Here is a 22,121-nt window from a genome sequence, read left to right on the forward strand (position 1 = left end):
GCCATTGTTGCTCCAATGGTGCCCTGGAGACTATCCCGCATTGCTTGTGGAGTTGTCTTAGCGCAGCAAGGATTTGGATGGGAGCCCTCAGGATCATGACACGTATGCAGAGTCTTCATAGAGACTACACCTGGGGGATGGTGGCTTGGTTGACAGAGGGAGGACACGCGTTTCAGATTGATGAGATCTCCCCAGCCTACCGGATACAGGGTCAGAGCATCCAGAGGATCGCACTCCATGAGGCAGTCCCCCCTGACAGTCTAGCTCCTCCTTCTCTTAAGGAGGACAGTGTCAGGGAGGTGGTAGCCAGCATCATGGCTTAGAACATTTGGGTGGCTCACTGCAGTCTTGTGATGGGTGAGCACCCGGTTCCACCCGCGGCTACCCTAGTTGCCATATGGCAGGATATCATTTACACTCTACAGTCCACTTGGGAGCGCAAGACTCCAGGCTCCAGGGCGACTATCGAGAGGCGTGCTCGTTTCTACAAGGCTTGGCCTGCAGGTGTTTTCTACATCTTCACTCTGCGAGGGATTCGCTGGCTGTATAGTCCCCCCACTTGGCTATTAGCCCCACTTCCAGAGATCCCCTAGGCAGTGAGCTAGGTTTCTTTGGAACAAGCCGGTTTTTCTTTCAGCCTTTTGCGGTTTTTTCCATACTCGGCACCTTCGGGGCTGCTGTCTTGTATGAAAATCTTTCAAGCATTAATAGAAGGTTCCTATTAAAAATTAAAAAAAAAGGAAACATGTTCTTTCGCATTTGGAATGGGATGGCCGAGATACTTTACAGGGTAATTCCTTGAGGGCTGAAAGTGTACATTGGTCTCGGGTCTTTTCCCCTCCGCTGGCTTTGCAAGAGCCTCGACGGTCTTATTTTTTAGTCTAAAGGGGATCCCTTTGGTTTCAGATATTGTTCATGATGATAGGGCCCCTCTTTCTTTCCCTCAGGCTGCTGCAAAATAGTCTTGGATTGCATTATCGTCCGGTCTGGCATAAGATTATCTCCTTGATTCAGAATTTTACTCCTGTACCTGCTTTGGAAGTGGAGGATCGCCTGAACGACTGGACTCTTCATTTGCCAAGATCAACATGTCGTCCTTTACGGCAATATTACAATTTCGGCGCTCTATAAAGTTCTTTTGCCTCTGCCTTGGGCTGCACAGAGGGCAAATAAAATTTGGCATATGAATAGAACGGCAAAGTGGTGGTGAAAAAGATTGCATGGGGTTTGGAAAGTAAAAATTCCTCTTCGGCAACAGGTGTTTCTGTGGCATGTTTTATTGGGAGTCTTTCCAACTGGGCAGTTTTTGGCACAACGCCGTGTTGCTCCACCACTTTGTCGCCAATGTTTGGCGCCCAGGGAAACAATGTCTCATCTCTTTTGGCACTGTTCTCATACATGTGATTTCTTGGCATTATTGGATCAAACTTTATGCGCCATATTTCCAGGCTTTACTTTTGGCAAGTACTTCTGGCTGTTTGGGATACATCCCCCTCGACATCAGTTTGTTTTTTTCTTTATTTGGGTTCGATATTGGGCACTTTGGACTCTGTGGAAGGATAGAAATCATAGAGTTTTTGGTGACCCCACTTTCTCAACTTACTCTTCCTTCAGGCACTCTTCGCAACAATCGTTTTATGATTGTTTGCAAACAGGGTCTCTAGATCAGGATGTATATTTGTCATATATTGACATCTTTGCTTGATGTATTTTGAGCATATCCTGCCTTGGGATGCTCATCTTGTTATATAAAAGCAACAATATTTTCACCACAAAGAAGTGTGTATGTGTTGTGAGTGGTGTGTGGTGAGAGCTTGGAGAGCAGCCATGGTGTCTTGCAGCCCTGTCTAGGGTTTCCTCAGCCCTTGCTCCCTCTCCCGGTTGTTCTCTTTCACTTCAGTTGCAAACCTCACCACAGGCCGTCTTCAAGACCTTCCATCACCTCCAAGCTGTTTTGTCGCCTTCTTTCCTCTGCTAACTGCATGTGTGTGTGTGCGCACACACACGCACACACTGCTGCATGGGTGAGTTCAGTGAGCTGTGCCTTTTGTTGCCTTTCTTCCTGTTGATCACCTCTCCCCTTTTTCCATAATGCAATACCTTCTCTTAAAGCGTCTTTTCCTCTGTTGTGTACAAGCCTTTCCCCCTTTTTGCTTGCAACCTTGTGAACCTCTTCCTTTTGGGGATATTTCTCTCTGCTCTCTGGATCTCTCTTTTTTGAATACCTCTATGTTACTGCTCATACTTCCCTTTCTGAGTTTTCAGTTCAACAAGTGAGGATTTCATTGTGCTCAAATGGCTGATCCTCAATTTGATAAAACTTATAATAAAGAAAGCCAGATTCAGAAGAAGCAGCAAAAGCATACCATTATGACCCTGCCCATATGTCATATGAGGCACAGTTAGTTTATGTAGTTATGCATGACGGGTTTACGGGTTTGAAGACACCTGGAAATATTGGAAGGAGCCTACATCTCAAGTTGGGCATTTGGGAACGTGCTAGAAATGCAGTTTTTATCTTTTTCCTAGGTTGAATGCCGGTTGCTGCAGATGTGGAAAATTGGCTGACTAGGACTTTGGGATGATGCTTTGCTCAAAAAGTACATTATCCGGCCAAGGGTTTCTCTAAAGTAATCATGATTGATGAGCAGCATAAACAAATGCTTTTGGAGCATTCTCCACTTCACTATGGGCAGCAAATGGTGCATGTACTATCTTGGTCTCCCACACGGGACTATTCATCACTCACCAAGCATCGGTGCCCGGTTTGGGTAGAAGTAGTGGACGTTCCTCAATGCCTGGAGAAACTTTTGCCCGAAATTGCAGCATTTTTGGGAAACGTGGTATGCCCACCCAAGCAACATGGAAATTCTAATGATTATGCATTATATGGGACACGGATGTCCACATGCCTGAATCCTACTCTATCATTGTGAATAATGTTGCAATGGACAGTGCCGCTCAAATGGGGTCTTTGTGCAGGCACATATTTTGAATGCTAGGAAATTTGTTCATATGGCCTCATAATCTTCCCTGGCCTCACACAAGATGCCTCCAGATGCAATGCATGTTCCTATGTAGAGCAAGGAGCAACCGTAATTAATGGTCAAACTGTTAGAAACATGGTGTGAGGTAAAGAGAGAGAGATAGGCTAGGGAGTGAAGAAGTGATACTCAAATGAAGACATAATGAAGGCCTTCATTCATTCATCAAGTATGACACGATAAGTGAAGTACAAGCCTTATATAGACTGAACACACACACATGTACCAAGTGTATATGGAATAACTCCCAAAGTGACACATGGCACTCACACATGACTCACACACATGAACTAGGACTAGAACTCCTAGTACTACACACCAACACATCACATCACCACACTCTATGGCTATCATATCTCCAACACCCCCCCTTAGAGCAAAAAGTGTGAGACCCAACATGCAAGGAGTAGACCGATCCCCCTTCCACCGCAATACTGCAAAGAGCAAGTCCAACTATCCAACACCTATTGTGTGATAGTGACTTCTCAGTCAGCTTGCGACCAGCAATGGGCAAACCGTCACTCGTCACCCCCCCTTACTCTGAATTGGGTGGTCAATACCATCAAACCAAATTAAAAGACAATACATCCATTTTTGGGGGCCAAGCCAAGGCAGAGTACCTCTTGTTGACGCCAAATAATTCAGTTTAGAAGGACAACTCAAGGCTGAGAACCTTTATTGAAAACACACATAGCTAATATCAATTATTTGTGATCGTCTGCATGCGCGGGATTTAGATTATCCTGCCCTCTTGTCATATGATGACATTTTCTAATGTTTGTAGCTGGCTGTCCCTTTCTTTGGGACTGTTCTTTGTAATATAATGACAAATGGTTTTCATCGTGAAAAAAAAAAGCATGCATGTGTGTAAATAATTATAAACATAAATAAAAATATATACGTAGTTGCACGTGTGCTTGTGCTTGTGCATGTAAGTACGGGGAAAAATGGTTTCCCCCCCCCTTGTGCTTGTGCATGCGCATGTAAGTACGGGAAAAAATGGTTTTGACCAGGGGGGGGGGGGAAGTGTGCGTGTGTGTGAATAAGTATAAACATAAATGCAAAATATAAATAGAAATATAAACACACTTGCACGTGTGCTTGTGCTTGTGAATAAGTATAAACATAAATGCAAGACATAAACAAAAATATTTACACACTTGCACGTGTGCGTGTGCTTGTGCTTGTGCATGTGCATGTGCATGTGCATGGGAGAGACGAGTCGAGGGTTTCCGCTCACCCTCCCCAAGCCTCCGTACAGGCCTGCGTCAGGCCTCCGCTCATCCCCGCGCTCTGCCGTTCATCCCTGCGCTCCGCCCGTACAACTGTACGGACGCCGTACAGCCAGGCCTCTTTTTCTCTGCGTTACTCCGTCGCATCTGCTCGTCCTTCGCCATCTTCCCCGTTGCACAGCTGTACCCTTCGTCCTTTTCCGTACAGATAGCCTTGCCTTTTGCGTCAGCCGCCCCTTCCACCTCTGAAATCCGTACAGCCTTTACGCTCCCTGCCTCCTCCTTCATTCCGTACAGCTCGTACTTCTAGCCTATTCTTCGTCCATACAGCTCTGCTCCGTTTCTGCCTTTCCTTCAATCCTGCCCTGTTTCTCTTCATGGAAGATCAGTTCAAAAGCTACTCTCGCAAGGAGTCGACCCGGGACTCCAAAAGACAACAAGTTGATTTCTCTACTACAGATTCTGTCGACGCTCACTATGTCTTTGACATGCTTAAAGATGAATTTCAGTACAGGCGGAAGGAGTGGGCCAAACCTCCCCCGGCCATCAAATACAAGTTGAAGCTTCCATCATTGGTTGCTCCTCTTCGAAAATTCTCTTAGCAAGCAGTTATCATCTTTTTCCCAGGAAAGTTACCTTCAGCAAATGATGTGGCTCAGTGGGTTCAGGCATTGTTGGGAGGCTGCTTTGTTGAAGGAGTATATTTTGCTTCTAGGGGTTTTTATGAAGTGCACTTTTCGGATGCCTCATATCGCCAGCAGATTTTGGAGATGTTGCCCCTATTCTATGGGAGACAAATGGTGCATGTCATGCCATGGTCGCCAAACAAAGATTACCACAGCCTCATTCGACATCACTGCCCTGTATGGGTTGAGGTAGTGGATTTTCCAGACTATATGAGGGCTGAGTTACCAAGTTTGGCAGCCACTTTGGGGCAAGTTGTATGCCCACCCCGTCCTTCGGGTAATCGCAATCGCTTTTGTATTCTTTGGGATACAGATCACCCAACCCCTCCTTCCATTGTGGTAGAAGTGGAGGATGTTCCCCTTGGTGAAAAATATTTTGACTTGAAATGGGGAGTTTTTGCAGGTGCTTGTTTCACATGCCATAAGTTTGGCCACTTACCCTCACAGTGTCCTGCAGTTCTGCATCAGCTCCCACCCACACCTCTTGCTCCAGAAAATACTCCCCCTCCAACTTATGCCCCGGGGTCTAAGGCAATGCCTACCAAACTGGGTGATGTGGCTCTCAAATCTGTCCCTTCCAAAGAAAATGTGTTTCAGGTTTCAGCTAAGCAAAAGGATAAGGGTAAGGGCAAAATTTCAGAATCTCATGTCTCTCCCCAGGGTGCCTGGCAGCAACCCAAAAAGGTATTTGCTCTCAAACCACGTCCACTACAATCTCGCCATTGGGATGCTTCAACTTCTACCCCTGGTCAGACCTCTTCCCCTACTGGCAGCCTTGCTTCTCAACTGTGGGTTGATGTGCTAAAAAGAGGCATCCCTGTATGTGATAATGATGAGGATCATAGAGCTAATGATCCAGGAGCTCAGGTGGATGTTGATGTCATGGCTGAGGCCTGACAGTTTATACTTTACTCTGCCTTTTGGTTTGACTGTACATATCTTTTATGTCTACTTCAATTACTTGCATTACATACAATGTTCAGGGTCTTTGCAATGTCAATAAGTGGAGACTTTTTTGGCATTATGTACATAGAATGCATCCCGATGTGATCTCTTTACAGGAACACAACCAACACTTCTTGGCTGGCCAGCAAGGACACTATGCTGGTTATGATATCTTTTATGCTGGTACAATGCACTTTTCGGGGGTTTGCATGCTGGTAAAACATGATATACAGCCCACGGTGGCCTACAACGACCCTCAGGGTCGATGGATGGTGATCAGGTGCACCTGGCAGGCTGCTCTCTATGAAATAGCATCTATTTATGCCTCACAAACCTCTGCGACTAGAGCTCAAATGTGGGCCTCCCTCAAACAATATCCATGGCTTTCCAATGCTTTTTTGTGTGGAGACTTTAACAACTCGCTTGCCACCCAAGACAATACCACTCATCGCTCTCACATGATCCCCACTGAGTTTCGACATTGGGAAGATATGCTCTCATCTCTGCATGCAGAAGATCTATGGCTCTCAACAAGGGACATAGATATGGGTTGCTGCATGCTCAGCAGTATGCTGATTTTACATGTACATTACGGATTGATCACTCCCTCTTGCTATCTGATCATTTTCCAGTATGCTTGACATTATCAATAGCACGCCTGATAGATGATATGCCTTTTTTTGGTCGTCGCCTGCTCCATGTTAATAGTGCTTATTTGCTTCATCAACAATTTCAGAACATGGTGAGAGTGGCTGTCCGTCCCCTCCTCTTACATGCTCAGGAGGATATGGATTTTGCTTGGATCAGTCTTGCTCATCGCTTACAGGCTGTTATTCAAGACTATGGACAGAGTTACATGGGAAACCTCAGGCTTAAGATAAAATGGGCTCAATCTCACAAGCAGCAAATGGATGCAATCAGTTCTCATAGGCAGCTTACTTCTTCTGAACAGGATTCTTGTGCTTATGCGGTTCAGATCATCCACCAAAATGATCTTCGCAAATTAAAGAAGTGGCAAATCCGAGCTCGCATGAAACCCCTTTTGGATAAGGGCTGCTCCTCCAAAGCCTTTTTTAAAAGTCTCCATGCGGATAGGCGAAAGGAGGATATTTGCAGGATCAAGAAAGATGATGGCACCTGGACCACTTCCAAATCAGAATTGGAATTGCAATGTTCTAGTCATTTCCAGCATCTCCTTTCTCTTCAGCCTGATCATTTGACGCAAGTAAATGCAGCCAGGTCTCAATTTCTTATGCATGTTCAGCCCATATTATCTCGGGAACAGGCCCATGCATTGGAGCAGCCTTTTATGCTTAGTGAACTGGATGATGCTTTGAGTCATCTACGCAAAAGCAGCTCCCCTGGTTGGGATGGACTGACTGTTGAATTCTTCCGTGCATTTTGGGGTGATCTCAAGAACACTCTCCTTCTAATGATCAATCATGCTTGGGCAGAACAATCTCTTCCTCCATCCTGGAAACATGGCCTAGTAAAATTGATTCCCAAAAAAAGGTTGTGTGAGACGATGGCTGATTGGCGGCCTATATCTCTCATGCCTGTCATTTACAAACTCATTGCTAAAATGATTGTCCTCAGGGTTCGCTTCCTTTTGCAAGCAGGACTTCATCCTAGGCAGTATGGGTTTGTCCCCAGAAGGCAGATCACTGACAATATCTCCAATGCCTTGCTTGCGATTGAGTATGCCAAATATTCTAAACAAGATGTTCTCATTCTGCAAGTAGACATTGCGAAAGCTTTTGATACTGTCCATTGGGTTTTCATCTCTCAAACTATGCATAAATTGGGATTTGGCCCTCGGCTCGTCCATATCATCTACTGGCTTTATTCTCACGCCACGGCACAGTGCTTGCTTGGTGGTGGGTTGTCAAGAACCTGGACTATGACTCGCTCAGTGAGACAGGGTTGCCCTCTTAGTTCCTTACTGTATGCCATTGCTACCCATCCGTTACTCTTGCATATGGACTATCTGGCAAATACAGGACAGCTTCATGGCTTGCAAATTCCAGGGGCACAGGCATATGCTGATGATTCATACTTCATGCCAAGGAATTCTCAAAGTGATCTTTCTCGCTTGATGCATACACTGAATGACTTTGGCATAGCTGCTGGACTGCATATCAATTTTCAGAAATCAAAACTTCTAGCTTTGAAAGAAGCTGATTGGCATGCACTTCTCTGGCCAGGCCACATTATCTCTTCCATTATTGTCAGGCATCTAGGATACCCCATTGGCTGGAATATTACTCCACAACAACAGCTCAAATGGGTGCTTCAAAAGATCAACAAGAAGCTGGAATACTGGCATTTGTCCACTTGGCCTCTACATGTTCGACTCCGGATAGTACAGTCCATCATTATGGCATATGTGCAATTTTATTTGCCTCTTCTTCCTTGGTCTTTCAAGCATTTGGCTTCCTATATGTCCCAGGCTATGGAGATATTTTGGAAAAGCAAATCTCATAAAAAAGCTTTGCGACTACTACCTATGCAATCTATTTGTTCACCCAAGACTCATGGGGGGCTGAATATTCTCAATCTCCAGGTTCATATGTTGGCAAGAAAGAGCACTATGATTGCTGATTTTTTTCAGCAAAAACAACCATGGGCTATTATGTTAGCAGCTATGTGTGGAAACATGGCCTCCCATGCATATGGGCACTGGATTACAGATCACTGGGAAGCAGTTTTGTCTACCTTTCAGGGGAAAATTCCTGGTTGCCCTGTTTCTACTGCTTTTATTCATGATTGGAAGAGAATTCTTTCATATGCAAAATGGACAGGTGCTTCCTCTCATCATGGTAATTCTTTTCGATTGGAAAGCATCCATTGGAGCAAGGTGTTTGCATCGCCTCTCGCTTTACAGGCACCTATTAAAGCATACAATCTCATGAAATTGGGCATAAGATTTGTTGGTGATGTTGTGGATCAACAAGGTTATATGCTTTCATTTCCACAAGCTTGCAGGACATTCTCCTTGGGTCTGCATCATAGATCCATTTGGAGAACACTTTCAACTATGTTGCAGCCATTTGTTCCGGTTCCTCCACTGTTTGCACAGGACAGATTAATGGACTGGAATTTGACTTCCTTACCTCCTGCTACCCATACGCTCTCAATACACAATCTGACCTCCTCGAAGGTTTACAGATTTCTTCTTCCACAGCCATGGATTTACAAGCATGCCAACACTCTTTGGAATTTGGATAGGCCTTTATCTTGGTGGCAATCACGACTCATGAAAATCTGGAAAGCCAAATTGCCATTGAAACAGAGGCTTTTCTTTTGGAGATGTATAGTGGGAGCCTTTTCCATTGGGGTGAAATTGGCAGCACGCCACATTGCTTCCCCTTTCTGCCCCCGTTGCTTTCATCCCTACGAGACAGTTCCTCACCTATTATGGTCTTGCCCACACTCTCGCACATTGATCACTCATGTCTCTCATTTACTGCGGCTTCGGTTCCCTTCTATCAGATTTGGGAAACTTTTCTGGATGTTTGGATGCCTCTCATCTCAGATGTCTCCATTACTCCTTTTCTTTCACTGGACTCGCTTTTGGGTATTATGGACCATTTGGACACAGAGACTGCATTCTAGGATGGGTCAACAGTTTCCTCAGGCATATATTTTCTTCAGAATGTCCCTCAAACAATCCTTACATGACAGTCTTGCTGCAAGGGACTTGGATGCTACTAGCCTTGAAGTGTTCTCTACTTGTTTTTGAGTTCTTCCATTGGGCTCTCTTTTGGAGTCCATTGCTAGTGTGTGGGAGACTTCCCATATTGTAAATTTATGAGGATATAATTACACTGGATTTTACCAAAAAAAAGCATGTGCATGTGCATGTAAGTACGGATGTATGTATACATACATCTAGACTAAAAACTGAAAAAGCCTCCAGTTAAAAAGAAAGGGGGGAAAAAAGTTTTATACAAACTTGGTATGGTTTTGTACATTGAATTGACTGGCATTCCCTTTTGGAATTTGTCATTCTCCCTTCCCACTTTTCAAAGATACAGGAATAATATCCCTCCACAATGAAGTTCAACAAAGCAAACCATTTTCCCAATATTTCCCTCAAAATCTCTCTACTTTTCACATCCCTGCTTCATATATCAGACTGGTTGCTCCTCCTCCACAAAGCAGAACTTTCAAACCATAATGAAGACACGAGCACACAGAAAAGCATTTCTCACACTATATCAGAAGAAAGCCATCCTTCAAATGCATCTTGAAGCTTCTGAGGCAGATCCCAATGATAGAGGGTGACATAAGGTTTAAGCCCTGAAATCATAGACCAAAAATATAAGAAACCCAACGTTCAATTAGAGATCCGAATTGGGTGAATTCGGCTAGAGAAGATTATGGAAGAACGTTCACACACCTGTACGCAAGACACGACGAGAACAATTTCTGGCTTAGGGGAATATACACAAAACATTTGCAAACCTTTCTCAAGAAGAGCATCGATAAGGCGATTATAATACGAAACTCCCTCCTCGTTCACAAAAGTGCCAAACCCATCTGTAAAGAAATAATTGTAAATTTGTTATATTAAGGCAAGATTTGGTGCAAAGCATAGAACCATCACCACCCTTGTACATACCAGGAAAAATACGAGACCAAGAAATGGAGAAACGATAGGCGTCCCATCCCATGTTAGCCATAAGTTCAATATCTTCCTGCACAATGCAAAAGTAACTCAGCTTGCTAAATCACTCACATCAAAGAACTATGAACAAAAGGTCAAAAGAATAACACATGCGAAAGGGATGCATGCCTGAAAGCGATGGTATTGATCCACTGCTACATCACCATTACTGCCATCTAGTACTTTTCCTGAAATAAATTGCCATAGTCAAAATCAAGTCGGCATTAGAGAAGGAAGTAGAGAAGCACTCTCAAAACAGTCTACCCACAAAAGAGAACTGCAAGCTTCACCATTAGAGAAGGAAGTATAGAGGCACTCTCAAACCAGTCAAACCACAAAAGAAAGCTGTAAGCTTCACCAATACTTTAGCGCTTAAATCACAAATCAAGTGCAGCGACTCCACCTGGGGTGTGAGAAAATGTATCCCAGATGCTAGGGCCACGTCCTCCCTCCTTGGCAGCACCCTCAACCTGTTAACAAAAGCTTTTGATGTAAGGAAACTACTGGGAGGGAGATCTTTCACATGCCTCCATAAAAGATGAGATAGCTCTTTGACAAAATACAGAAGCAGCAAGCTAACATCGCCCAGGGGTATTAATGTGTCCTATCCTTCTGTTCCAAAAAAGCAGCCAGTTGCTCAACAGCCAGAAGTAACAGGATATAAAAATGCACCCGAGGGTATGTTGAAAATGTGTGTAAGGGGAGCGTACCTTGATGCAAATGAACCAAGAAAGATTATGGGACGAAAAGCAGACATTCAACCAGTTGAGCTGATGGAGGATAGTTTCGTTTTTAAAGTCTCTGTCATGAGGTCACCCACAGTGTAAGCCTAAAGCTCTACCTGCTTCACAGCAGCTCTAACACAGACAAATCATAGGAAGGAAATGTCTTCTTTTTGGAACTTGACTGTAGTGCCCTCCACATACAAGTATGAATAGGTACACACACACAATGGAATTGCTGCAAACTGAAATGCCAACACTGCACAATGAACATCAAATAAAGCACACCAACTGAGGAGGTGTGGAGAGTACCTCTTAGACTTCTCCTTTAGGAAGCACACCCATGTCTTCATAGAGTAATTGTCTATGAACGCCAGGAAGTAAACCTTACCTCCTACTAACTTGACATTCATAGGACCACATAGGTCAAAATGTTTCAGGGCAAGGATATATTTTTTCCTTGAACCTTTCTTTCCAAACTTTTCACGTCTGTGCTTTGAATGGCCATACCTTTCATGCCACATAATTTTATTTCCTACTGAATTGAGAGTAGGCCTTGAAGTCAAGTATAAATGTTCTCAATTTATAAAGACCTTCCTCCTCAATTCCCCTAGCTATGATTTTGAAATTATCAGCCTTGTCTCAAATGAGACATTCGCCTTCATCAAATTCCACCTTCTTGTTTTGTTTAGTAATGGTACTACCATATAGAAGGTTTTTCTTCAAACTTGGAACATACAAAATGTTATGTATGTCCTGCATATCTTCATTCAGCATTCGTATTGGTATAGAAACAGTACCTTTGATTTGATGAGGTCTGGAGTCTCCTAGTTCTACATGGTCACTGTCACTTTTCTCCAAGTGAGAGAACCACTCCTTGCGCGGAGTAAAGTGACTGGAGGCTTTGAAGTCAATGATCCATGACTCATCAGCTTGTTTTGAGATAGTTAAGGCTTTCTCAAAATTACTAGTTTGGTGCATTGCTACATTCACGGCGTCTTTTCCACTATGTTTAGACCTACCTTTAGCCATATCTGTTTTTTTCTTCCGACATTCGGAATCAAAGTGGCCAGGCAATATCCTTTCTTCTTAGTGTCATTATGTTCATGATGATCATGTCGACTCAGAAGTAAAATTCTGCTTTGGTTTACGGCTGAATTGGGGTTTCTGATTTTGTCTTTTATTTTTAGCCAGAAGGCTGTATCATCCCGATTACCCAACTTCTTGCTTTGCCTTTTGGTTTCCTCAGTGATGAGGTAACCATCTAGCCGAGCGAAATTTGGAGGATGCTCTCTGTAGGAGAGTGTGGTGACAAAGTTGTCCCACGAGACTGTTGGGAAAAAGATCGATTGTTTGTGGACAGGCTGCTTCTCACCAAGCATTGCTGGTTGATCCATCAGATCTTGGAGCTGATTAAAATGGTCACTTACATTTTAACTGCCTCACATTCTAAGCCTTCTCGATTGTCTTTCAATGACTAAGGCTTTTTGCCTACTGGGATCTTCATAGATGGTCTGACATGTCTTGCAAGCTTCAAATGGAGTTTTTAGGTTTCTGACAACAGGGATTATGTTATACATGATGCTCGAATTCAAAAGAGTGTGAGTCTGTTGGCTCTTCTCATTATAACTCCCAAAATCCTCTCTTGGATTGTTTTCAATCCCATCAATTATATCCCATAATGTTCAAGCTTTGAGAATATTCTCAAGCTTGAATTTCAAGATGCTATCGTTGGTTGCATCCAACCTAGCATCCTCTAGAAGGGGGCATTCATTGGTCTAACTCATCGTGCCTTTACTTGCATATCACATAACTATGTGAGTGCAGAGTGTGCTTTAATAGGGCAGTATCAATCAAGATGAAAGTAATGACACCCAAGTAAATGATTGTGTAGCATGTGAGGACAAGCTATGCGGAAAATAGATGAGCATAAAAGGAGAACTCAAGCATGAGAGACACAAAAGATCTTCCTAACTGTTGTACACTACTTTATTTATACTGCTAGCATAAATGCCCTGACTACTGTTTACATGGTGCCAAATCTGCATACAAAACTGCGCTGAACTGCTCCCCTAACTGCGACATGAGGCATATGGAGCTACACAACTGATCCAGGACACGAAAACCTAGACCATAGGATGGCTGAAAGGTGCTGCTGGAGGCTGGGAGCTGAGTCCTAAAATGAGAGGCAAAGCCCTCCTTATATAGGTTTTGGCCGACCCACCAGCCCTAACTGGCTGACCAGCCAATCAGCTGGTTGGCTGGGCTGTTTGCTCAGCCCTAGGGTTGACCTAAAGGGGTTTGAGGCTGCCAATAAAAGGTACCTCTCCAGCCCACTTAGTATGCATGTTGCTGCCCTTTGGAGGCCCCAAAACCTGCCAAATATGCTGCATAGGGAGCTGCGATTGGCTGACAAAAAAGCCAGTTGTCAATCAGCCTGTGCTTGACCCCGGTGCATGTGAAATTGCTAGGTGGATACCTCGCAACGCCTTGCCCTGGCAGGATGAAACTGCTCCGCCGTGGCTTGTGACTTGGGAAATAGGAATGGACCCTCATAGCTTGTCCCTGACTCGTCCCTAGACTAGGGCTCACAAAGGGGGTCAAACCTATCGGAGTGAAAGACACAATCATGGAAGGCCTGATCAACCTCTTTGCTGACTGCTGCTGCCTTCCTAAAGAATCAGGAAGTGTAACTGCCGAGGGAATTGCATGACTATCCTCACTAACCTCTGTAATGATGATAGATGCACCCGCTACTCCAACTATGAGGGTACTTCCTCCTGCTAGGCCTAAAGCTGGTCTGGCAGACTGCTGAAACGCTCCCCCTCTTGCTGAGCCTCAAGTCCAATGGGACTGGAAACTAAGCCCACTAATCTTGAACACTCTTAACGAGAAGGTGAAATATGAGTCCTCCCGACTAAAGCTAAGGTGGCCAACTGAGCTCCAAGGGAGGAAGACCCATAAGAACTAACCGTAGCTGATGAAGAGGCCTGATGAGTGGAAGTATCACACCTATTTGTTGCATCTGGGGTGTCCCCTTGGGTGGAAGCCCCAAGAGAACTAACTGGGACTAGACAACCCCCTCGGGTGTCCACCAAGAGGGTCATCTACGGTAACTGTTGACGGGTCTGAGATGTCTCTAAGGATGGAAGACCTATCACTCATAGCTGTGAAAACTATCTGCTCCACTGCTAAAGCTAATCCAAACTGATTGAGCTCCCTGGGTGGAAGGCCTATAGGATCTAATTGGATATGATGAAGCTGCTATATGTGCGAAAGCCCCATCCAACTTGGTAGTATTGACGTCGAGGCGTGTTGACTTAGCAACTCCTAAGGGTGAGGTTGTGTATGACCTCCCAGCAAATCCACTAGGGACAGAGGCCCCGAGTTCTCAAGCTTCTATACTGCGAGCAAGCCTCAACTCCGTCTCCCTCAGCCCCCCTGCCCCCCAAATCCCCAAATCCCTCTCGTTCTCCCCTCCTCCTCGGCCTTCCTCCGCCCCCCCCATCCCCTTTCCCCCCTTCTACTGCAGTCACTATCACCACCTTCCCCCCGCCCTCCTCTCCTCTCGCCACCCATCCTACCCCCCCAATTCGAGCGGTTCCCCCCACCTCCTCATCTCACCCTCCCTCTCCGAAGTCATAGCCTCCTCAGATGCCTAAGCTTTCAAGCAAAGGCAAGGATGGGTCTTCCTCCTCTCAATCTTATGCTTCTTCTTTGTAGTCCTAGCTCGGTCTCTCCTCGATGCAAGACACAGCTCCTACGGAGCAATCAGAGGGGGATGGCCAATTCTCTCAGCTTCTAGGTCCAAGGCCTCATCCAAGACAGCCCCTCGCGAGTGATTTCTGAAGGCTCGGACCGTGGCATTCCAAATGATTACCCCCACGCCCTTGAGGTGACAGTGGTGATCTTGCAGCCCCATAAGGAGGGTTCCATTGGGGTAGTTGGTTACTCCCCTCGACCTTTTTGGGGTTTCACCTTCGCTTCTACAGGAGAGGAGAAGTGGACCCCAGTGGTTTTCAATCTCATGATGAGGGGTCAAATGTTCCATATGATGGAGCTGTGGATTACCCATGGGGACACGCTATTTCTCAATTAGGTTTCTTGCTAGACAGACCTAGCCGTAGATGTGCTCCCGGTGAGGCCAGATGTTCAGCTCACACACCGGTTGTTACAACAGTGTGATGGTAGCCGGTTGGGGTAGAGGCTTCCTTCATGATACAATAGGCCTTGAGGTGGGTATTGAGCCTGTCATGGCTTTGACGCGCCGTCGCACAGACGAGGACCACTCCCCCTCCAAACCTCCTTCGAAATCATAGAAATCAGCAATTATCGTTTAGGCTCCTACCCATTAGGAGGACCTTGTTCACCACGCCACCTCCACCCCATGAGTTGGACCGTGGTGAGTTGGATCATGCATGGGCTCCATTATTGATGTGAGCCATAGCACATGATACTTCGCCAAGAGTTGCAAAGAGTTGTGGTAGGACAGGCATTGGATTTTCTTTTGATTCAAGAGCATATGTTTTTCACATCTAACATCAGACGCCGTCACTGCCTCCTTCTAGGGAGGGGCCTCGAGGTTTGGTCCCCCACAATTGGTAGGAGCGGAGGGGTCTATATTTCAGATTCTCAAGGCGTGGCCTTAGATGTGTTTGACAGGGTGAGCTTATCATGGGACGGCCAGTTTGGATGGGTCTACTGATGGGGGAATTCCAAGATTGGGATTCTAAACGCTGATATGACAAAAAATGTCAATAGTTTTTTCACTTGTTGCATGTTTGAGGGTAGGCACATAGGTATGCACATAGCTAGTGGGTGATGGTTTTGAGTCAATGGGAACTCTCATCAAAAGGATTTGTATTGATGTAAATATTCTTTTGAGATTGTAAATGTCTTTGCAGGGGCTCGTGGGACATGATGAAATGCAATGTGGGAGCACCAGGATAGTCCAGAGCATGGTTTCCAACATTGTCAATGTGGTGACGTGATACCATGTGCTCCGAAATGTTGTCCTGTGTCACATGTTTATAATGTCATGAGTGTTTTTCCTTTTGTCTTGAGTCATGTGAACTTCGCATGAGTCGAGTTGGTTTGATCTAAGGAGATTAGAAGTGGCATGCAAGTGATTGAATGCCTAACTAGAACCATGTGTGCATCAACGTCTAAGGTTTGGAAAATGAGCATTTAATGCTTGGTGTATGAATTTGGGGGAAAATCTTTGAGAGTGGTAAAATGTCATTGTTGAGGTGGCTGAATGAAGCTGAGGTGGCCGAATTGATTTGGAAAGGAGGGTGTGCATGTGAATGTGATTACTCTCAAGCTTTCTGGATGGCAGCGTGGCAATGGTACCTGGGAGTTTCTGTTTTCTGCTGGATAATTCGAGAGCAATTGGAGGGCGCTTGAAGAAGAGGCTGGAGGGAAAGATTTGGGGACGGCTGTAAGGAGGTTGGCACATTGGAGTGGCCTGAAATGCAGAGACAGAGGCAGCAGCAGAAAAGAGGCGCGTAGAGGCGGGTGGAGTAACGAAGACAAGACCATGAGGGCTGAAGGTTGTGGTTGGTAATTTCGCACGTCAAAATGGAGGGTTGGCTGATAGGCCACGTCGAAGCATCGCACAGAGATATGTGAGGGTACTCTCACTGAAAGACCCGGGACAAGTAGCTGTCTGGCTGAGAGGAATCACGTCGAAAGATACGTGAAGAAGAGGTCCTGACAGAAAATACGTCGCACAGAAGATGTCGCACATTTACATGTGAAAGAGATTTCTTGATAGAAGCTGAACGTGAGGGAAATACCATCACGATAGGAGATGTCGCTCAGTTGTGAATGGAGCGCTCAGACAGGCTGGTTTGTGTTTCGCTTGAAGAATTCATGGGTTCTCGCTGATGTGGGCAGATGTCATCGCTGATTGGTTTGCTGAATATTGGTAGTTTGTAGTTTGCTGGAAGTCTCTTGAGAAACTCAGAGTATAAGGCTCTCCTGAGGAGTTTATGATTTGAAAGAATCAAAGTATTGGTCTGTGGTTTTGCAGCTTTGGCTGGTTGTCTTGTGGAGTGATAGAAAGAATTTGTGGGTTGTTGCTTGAGATCATCAGTCTCTCAGTTTGTAAGTCTTCTGTGAGCCTGTGTTTGTCTACAATCAGTCTCCAGTGACAGGTCTCGTGTCCTTGTGTCAAGGATCCCTGCTCTGGATACTGGTGCAGGTGCTCTTGAACTCGAGCCCACATTGCTGCTGATCCCTCGAGTTCCAACTACAGTTTGTTTTCTCTTATACAAATCTGAAAGTATATGATGATTTTATCTCTGGAGCTTGGCCCAGAAGTACTCGGTGTGTATTTTGAAGGTTTTCAGATTGAAGTGTTGTTCAATGAGGTTCATGGGTATGAATGGTCATTGCTTTTGCGGGTGAAAGAAGAGGAATGGGCAGGGGTAACTCTAGTTGATGAGAAGGACCTTCCTGAGTATGTATATCACATGGAATTTTGTGAAGAAGAAGAAACTATCTGAGTGATTGTTTGTGTTTATTGGAATCAAAGGTTGGTGCATGTGTGTTATCTTAGCTTCTTTTGTCCATACCGTTTTCTGTGCATCAACGCGTAGACAGTAGTAGCTTGCTTTTTGGAGGCGACTGGCTGAGAGCCTCCCAAACCAACGTTGACTCTTGGGTTATTGGAGGTGACTTCAAGAACCTAGAGTTTGTAGAGAATATGTAGGGAGGAGCTTCCTTCTCAAATATGCCCATGGCTAAAAGGAATACGTGGGAGTAGTTCATCGCGGTCGCAATCCATAGAGAGAGGTGGAGTTCTCCAAACTTCTAGAAGCCTTCTTTTCTCCTTCAGCTACCGGAGGCATGATGGCTTGCTAGAGCGGAGTGCGGATAAAAATTTTTAATTGTTGCATGCTGGTGGGTAGGCACATAGTCTTGCACACAGTCAAATAGTTTTGATTTTGGGCTCTGTGAACACCCTTCTATCAGAAGGATCTTCTCTAATGTAAAAAACTCTTGAGTTTAGGAATGGCTTTCTTGCAGGGTCTCCATGGGGAATGATGATGTGTAGTGTGGGTGCACCACACCCTAGAGCACGATATCCAATGTGTGACGGTGTTTTGTGTGGAATGACATACGTCTTTCACGGTTGTCCCGAGTCATTTGTGTATGAGAACATGAGCATTTTTTGTCGTGGGTGTCTTGTAAATCCACTGTGTGTCAGGATTGTGTTCATCATATGTGGTAGTCTCCAATTAGGCACTAAGTATTGATGGCATGCATTTGTGTGCGCATAGTCTATGGTTTGGGCCTTAATGGTCTTGGTATAGTTTGAAGGAAGGGTGGAAGAGTGGTAAAATATTGTGATCACGTGGCTTATATCAAGGAAGGCAAGCCATGCATGCATGTGGCTACGTGATAGAAGAGGCAAGCTTCTAGTCGATGACTTGGCATGTAGATGGAGATGACAGCTTGCAAGAGAGTTCCGGAAGGGATCGTGGGCTCACAGAGAATGAGCAGGTGAGCTTAGAGGCAGCGAGGGAGACAACTGTGTTGGCTGGGAACTTCTAGAGATGGTGTCTCTACTATAGAAGCATGGAGGCTTTTTGTTTGTGGGGGTCGTCGTGTGTGAGCAGGAGAACCCTGTGAGCAAGAGATAGACCCGGGTGCTGGGAGTCATTGCATGAAGGCAGAGACGGTCGTCGTGAGCTGCAAGCAGGTCATATTTCACTATCTGGTCGTGGGCTGTGTCTTTTGGAGAGAGCTATGGAGTGTTGGGGCTAGGCAACAAAGAGGGCAGAAGGCGGTATCCGGCTGGCTGGCCGGGGACAGCTGCTTTGAGGCTAGAGCTTTGGGACGTGGCTGGAGGCATCACTATTACATGGAGGACCTTGGAAGGAAGGTCATGAGCTCCGTGAGCTTTGGGTGAGCTTTGAGATGCTGTAGGAGCGGCTATGGAAGGCGACAAGGCAGTTGGTCGTCAGTTGCAAGTGAGCTAGGAGTTTGTTTGGAGAGTGTGGGCTTGTACATGACGAGTTACAGGTTGTTTGCTTTTGCTGGAGTCTTGTAGAGACTTGGTTGTGGGAAGTCGATGATGTGGGCTGGGAGCTTCTTGCAGGAAAGGAACCAGGAGGCTGCTATGATCATGTGAAGGAGAGGCGACGAACTGTGGCAGGCAGGTAATCACGTAGGCTAAAAGAAGTCGGCTATTGTTTTGGAAGTTTCTAGATGGTGGAGGCATCGCCACTTTGCAGGCTAGAAGGGCTTTGGAAGGAAGTACGTGAGCTCCGTGAGCTGCATGAGCTGAAAAGTCGTAGATAGTCTTCATGAAGGAGGAAGATGACGGGGGGGTTGCAATGAGAGCACGGGCTGGATACACATATATAGAGGTTGGTGAAGAATTCATGGGCTGAGGCAAAACTATTTGCTCATGCAGTTCAAAGGAGCGAATCCATAAAGCTATTGGTGTGGGTTCTCTCACAAGGTTTGGATTGAAGAATGCACCGCCATGGTATCAGAAGAACACTGATGAAGTGTTAGCCCCTTTCATTGATATGTTTGTGAGCGCATTTCTAGATGATATATGTGTATATAGTTCTAGGAGAGAGCATTCCTTGAGGCTGGATCAAGTGTTCCACAAAATGGATGATGCAGGAGGACAATACAATCCACGAAAGTGTCATTTGGGATGCTCCAAAGTGAAGTTATTGGGATATATAGTGTCACAAAACGGCATTGAACCTGATCCACAAAAGGTGAAAGCTTGCTACCAGCTCCCTCTACATCTAAACAATTGTAGACTTTTGTGCAAAAAGTCAAGCATATGACAAGGTTCATACATTTGGTTTCTCAATTGTTGTACCCTTTGCAACAAGCTATGAAGGAAGAGCCTCTGCAATGGAATGAGGATTGTGAAGCAGTGTTCAATAAGGTGAAGGAAGTGTTGGGAGAGATTGCATGTGTGAAGGCTCCACATTTCTCTCGGACCTCTTATGTAAACCCACCCATCTTTTGGTCTAGATGCCGTGGGAGCAATCTTATTGCAGAAAGGAGAGGAGTCCTTATATATGAGACCTGTGTATTATGCCAATAGAGTTAAGACAGAAGCAGAGAGGAGATATAAAGAGGCAGAGCTGATTTTGTCAAGTTTGGTGTATGCTTGCAGGAAGTTCAGAGCATATCTTATTTCAAAGCCATTTGTTGTCCCGACTTACTACACTATATTGCCTCACTAATTCAACACTCTCTCAAAGTATGATGAAGTGGTTGGTTGAGCTACAAGAGTATAATTTCTCATTTTTGGTGGAGAGTACTACCAGAGCCACACTGGCAAATCTGTTGGCATACAAAGAAGGTCCAATTTTGGTGAAACAATTTTGGTGAAAGAAGTTGAGAAAAGAATAGATAAAGAGGAGCATGCTCTCATTCTAGGAGCATCTGTCTTGCATTTTGATGGCTCATACAAGAAGAGTTTACATCAGGCTAAAGGAGGTTATGTGATTAGTGTGCACCATTCATCTGTCGCGTTGCTATAATACTGAAAGGTTGATTGATTGATGAACCGCCATATTTTGGGCACGTAGGCGCAACTCCAGTGATGCGGGGATGAATAAGGCTTATGCCTAATTTTTTATATTACAAAAGCTTATGTACATATTTGAATTTTGGAATATTAGTGACTTGGCTAAGTGAATAAACTAAAGTTAGAAAAAGCTTTATTTTTAGAAAAAGCCAGCTATTCTAGAAGGTGGATGGGCTTTTTGTAAAAGGGTACAGAGGCTTTTGTATGATTTTTGCTCGGAAGCTTTTTGGAGGAAAATACATAAATACATAGGAGGTGGAAGGAGAGCACCACTCCTATGGGGGGAGATTGTACCCAGCACGCTTGTTCTGTCTCAGGCTGAGAGTTCGGAAGCCAATGATTAAGGGAGATTCTCTGTTAGTGGTGAAGCAAGTTCTGGGAAGTTGACAAGCAAGAAACCCGAAGTTGAGAGGGTATCTAGCCAAAGTTAGAAGGCTGCGACATCAGTTTACAGCATGGAATATTCAGCATGTGCGAAGAGGAGATAATCAGGTGGCACATGAATTGGTTCAGGAAGTGAGTGATCAAGACCCAATGATAGCAAAGCTTGAAGATCCACTGTACAGAGGGAGAGAATACCTAGCCCAGGTAGTAGATTTCTTACTCACTGGACATTTGCCTCAGGAGCTTAAGAAGAGTCAGAAGTATCACTTCATAAGAAGATGCAGACAGTATATGATGATTGATGATGAGCTCTACATGAGAGGGGCTGATAAGGTTATGAGGAGAGTGCCCTGGAGGGAGGAGATATATTACATACTGTCATCCAATCATGAAGGAGCTTGTGGAGGACACTATGCTTTTAAGATTACACTGCAAAAGATACTTCCGGAGGGTTCTGTGTGGCCTTCAATACAGAAAGATGTGCAGCACTGGTGTAGATCATGCCATGAATGCCAAGAGGATGGGAAGAAGAATTCTTAAGATGGAGCCAAGGAAATAATGTTGGTTTATGATACTTTCGAGAGATGGGGTATAGAATCTAGATGCAGTCGGTCCTCTACCCACAATTGCCAGAGGGAAGTGTTACATGCTTACTGCAATGGAGTATTGACCAAAATGGGTAGAGGTAAAGGCAGTAAAAAGAGTGGACAGCAAAGAGGTTGCTGATTTTGTATATGAGCACATATGCTGCAGATTTGGGATTCCCCCGGAGTTGCCGTCAGATAATGGTCCTGGATTCAGAGGAGAGGTGACGGATCACTTGTGCAGTAAGCTGAATATTAATCATAAGTATATCACTCCATATTAC

The 22,121-nt window shown here is 45.0% G+C and overlaps 1 protein-coding gene across 1 annotated transcript in view; it reads right to left on the reverse strand.

Annotated features, from left to right (window-relative positions):
• Nucleotides 1-22,121, reverse strand: part of LOC147901544 (beta-glucosidase 4-like) — a 159,860-nt gene that overhangs the window by 121,457 nt on the left and 16,282 nt on the right. Inside the window, exons 2-6 of the mRNA XM_087375354.1 lie at nucleotides 10,980-11,046; nucleotides 10,706-10,764; nucleotides 10,532-10,607; nucleotides 10,375-10,449; nucleotides 10,122-10,209 (exon numbers count right to left, since the gene is read on the reverse strand). Of these exons, the coding sequence (XP_087231480.1) occupies nucleotides 10,122-10,209; nucleotides 10,375-10,449; nucleotides 10,532-10,607; nucleotides 10,706-10,764; nucleotides 10,980-11,046 (365 nt within the window). The remainder of the gene's footprint in view (nucleotides 1-10,121; nucleotides 10,210-10,374; nucleotides 10,450-10,531; nucleotides 10,608-10,705; nucleotides 10,765-10,979; nucleotides 11,047-22,121) is intronic.

The sequence above is a fragment of the Dipteris shenzhenensis genome, chromosome 5 (assembly GCF_047967505.1).
Source record: "Dipteris shenzhenensis isolate YYH24624 ecotype China chromosome 5, Dip_SZ_1.0, whole genome shotgun sequence".
Lineage (NCBI taxonomy): Eukaryota > Viridiplantae > Streptophyta > Polypodiopsida > Gleicheniales > Dipteridaceae > Dipteris > Dipteris shenzhenensis.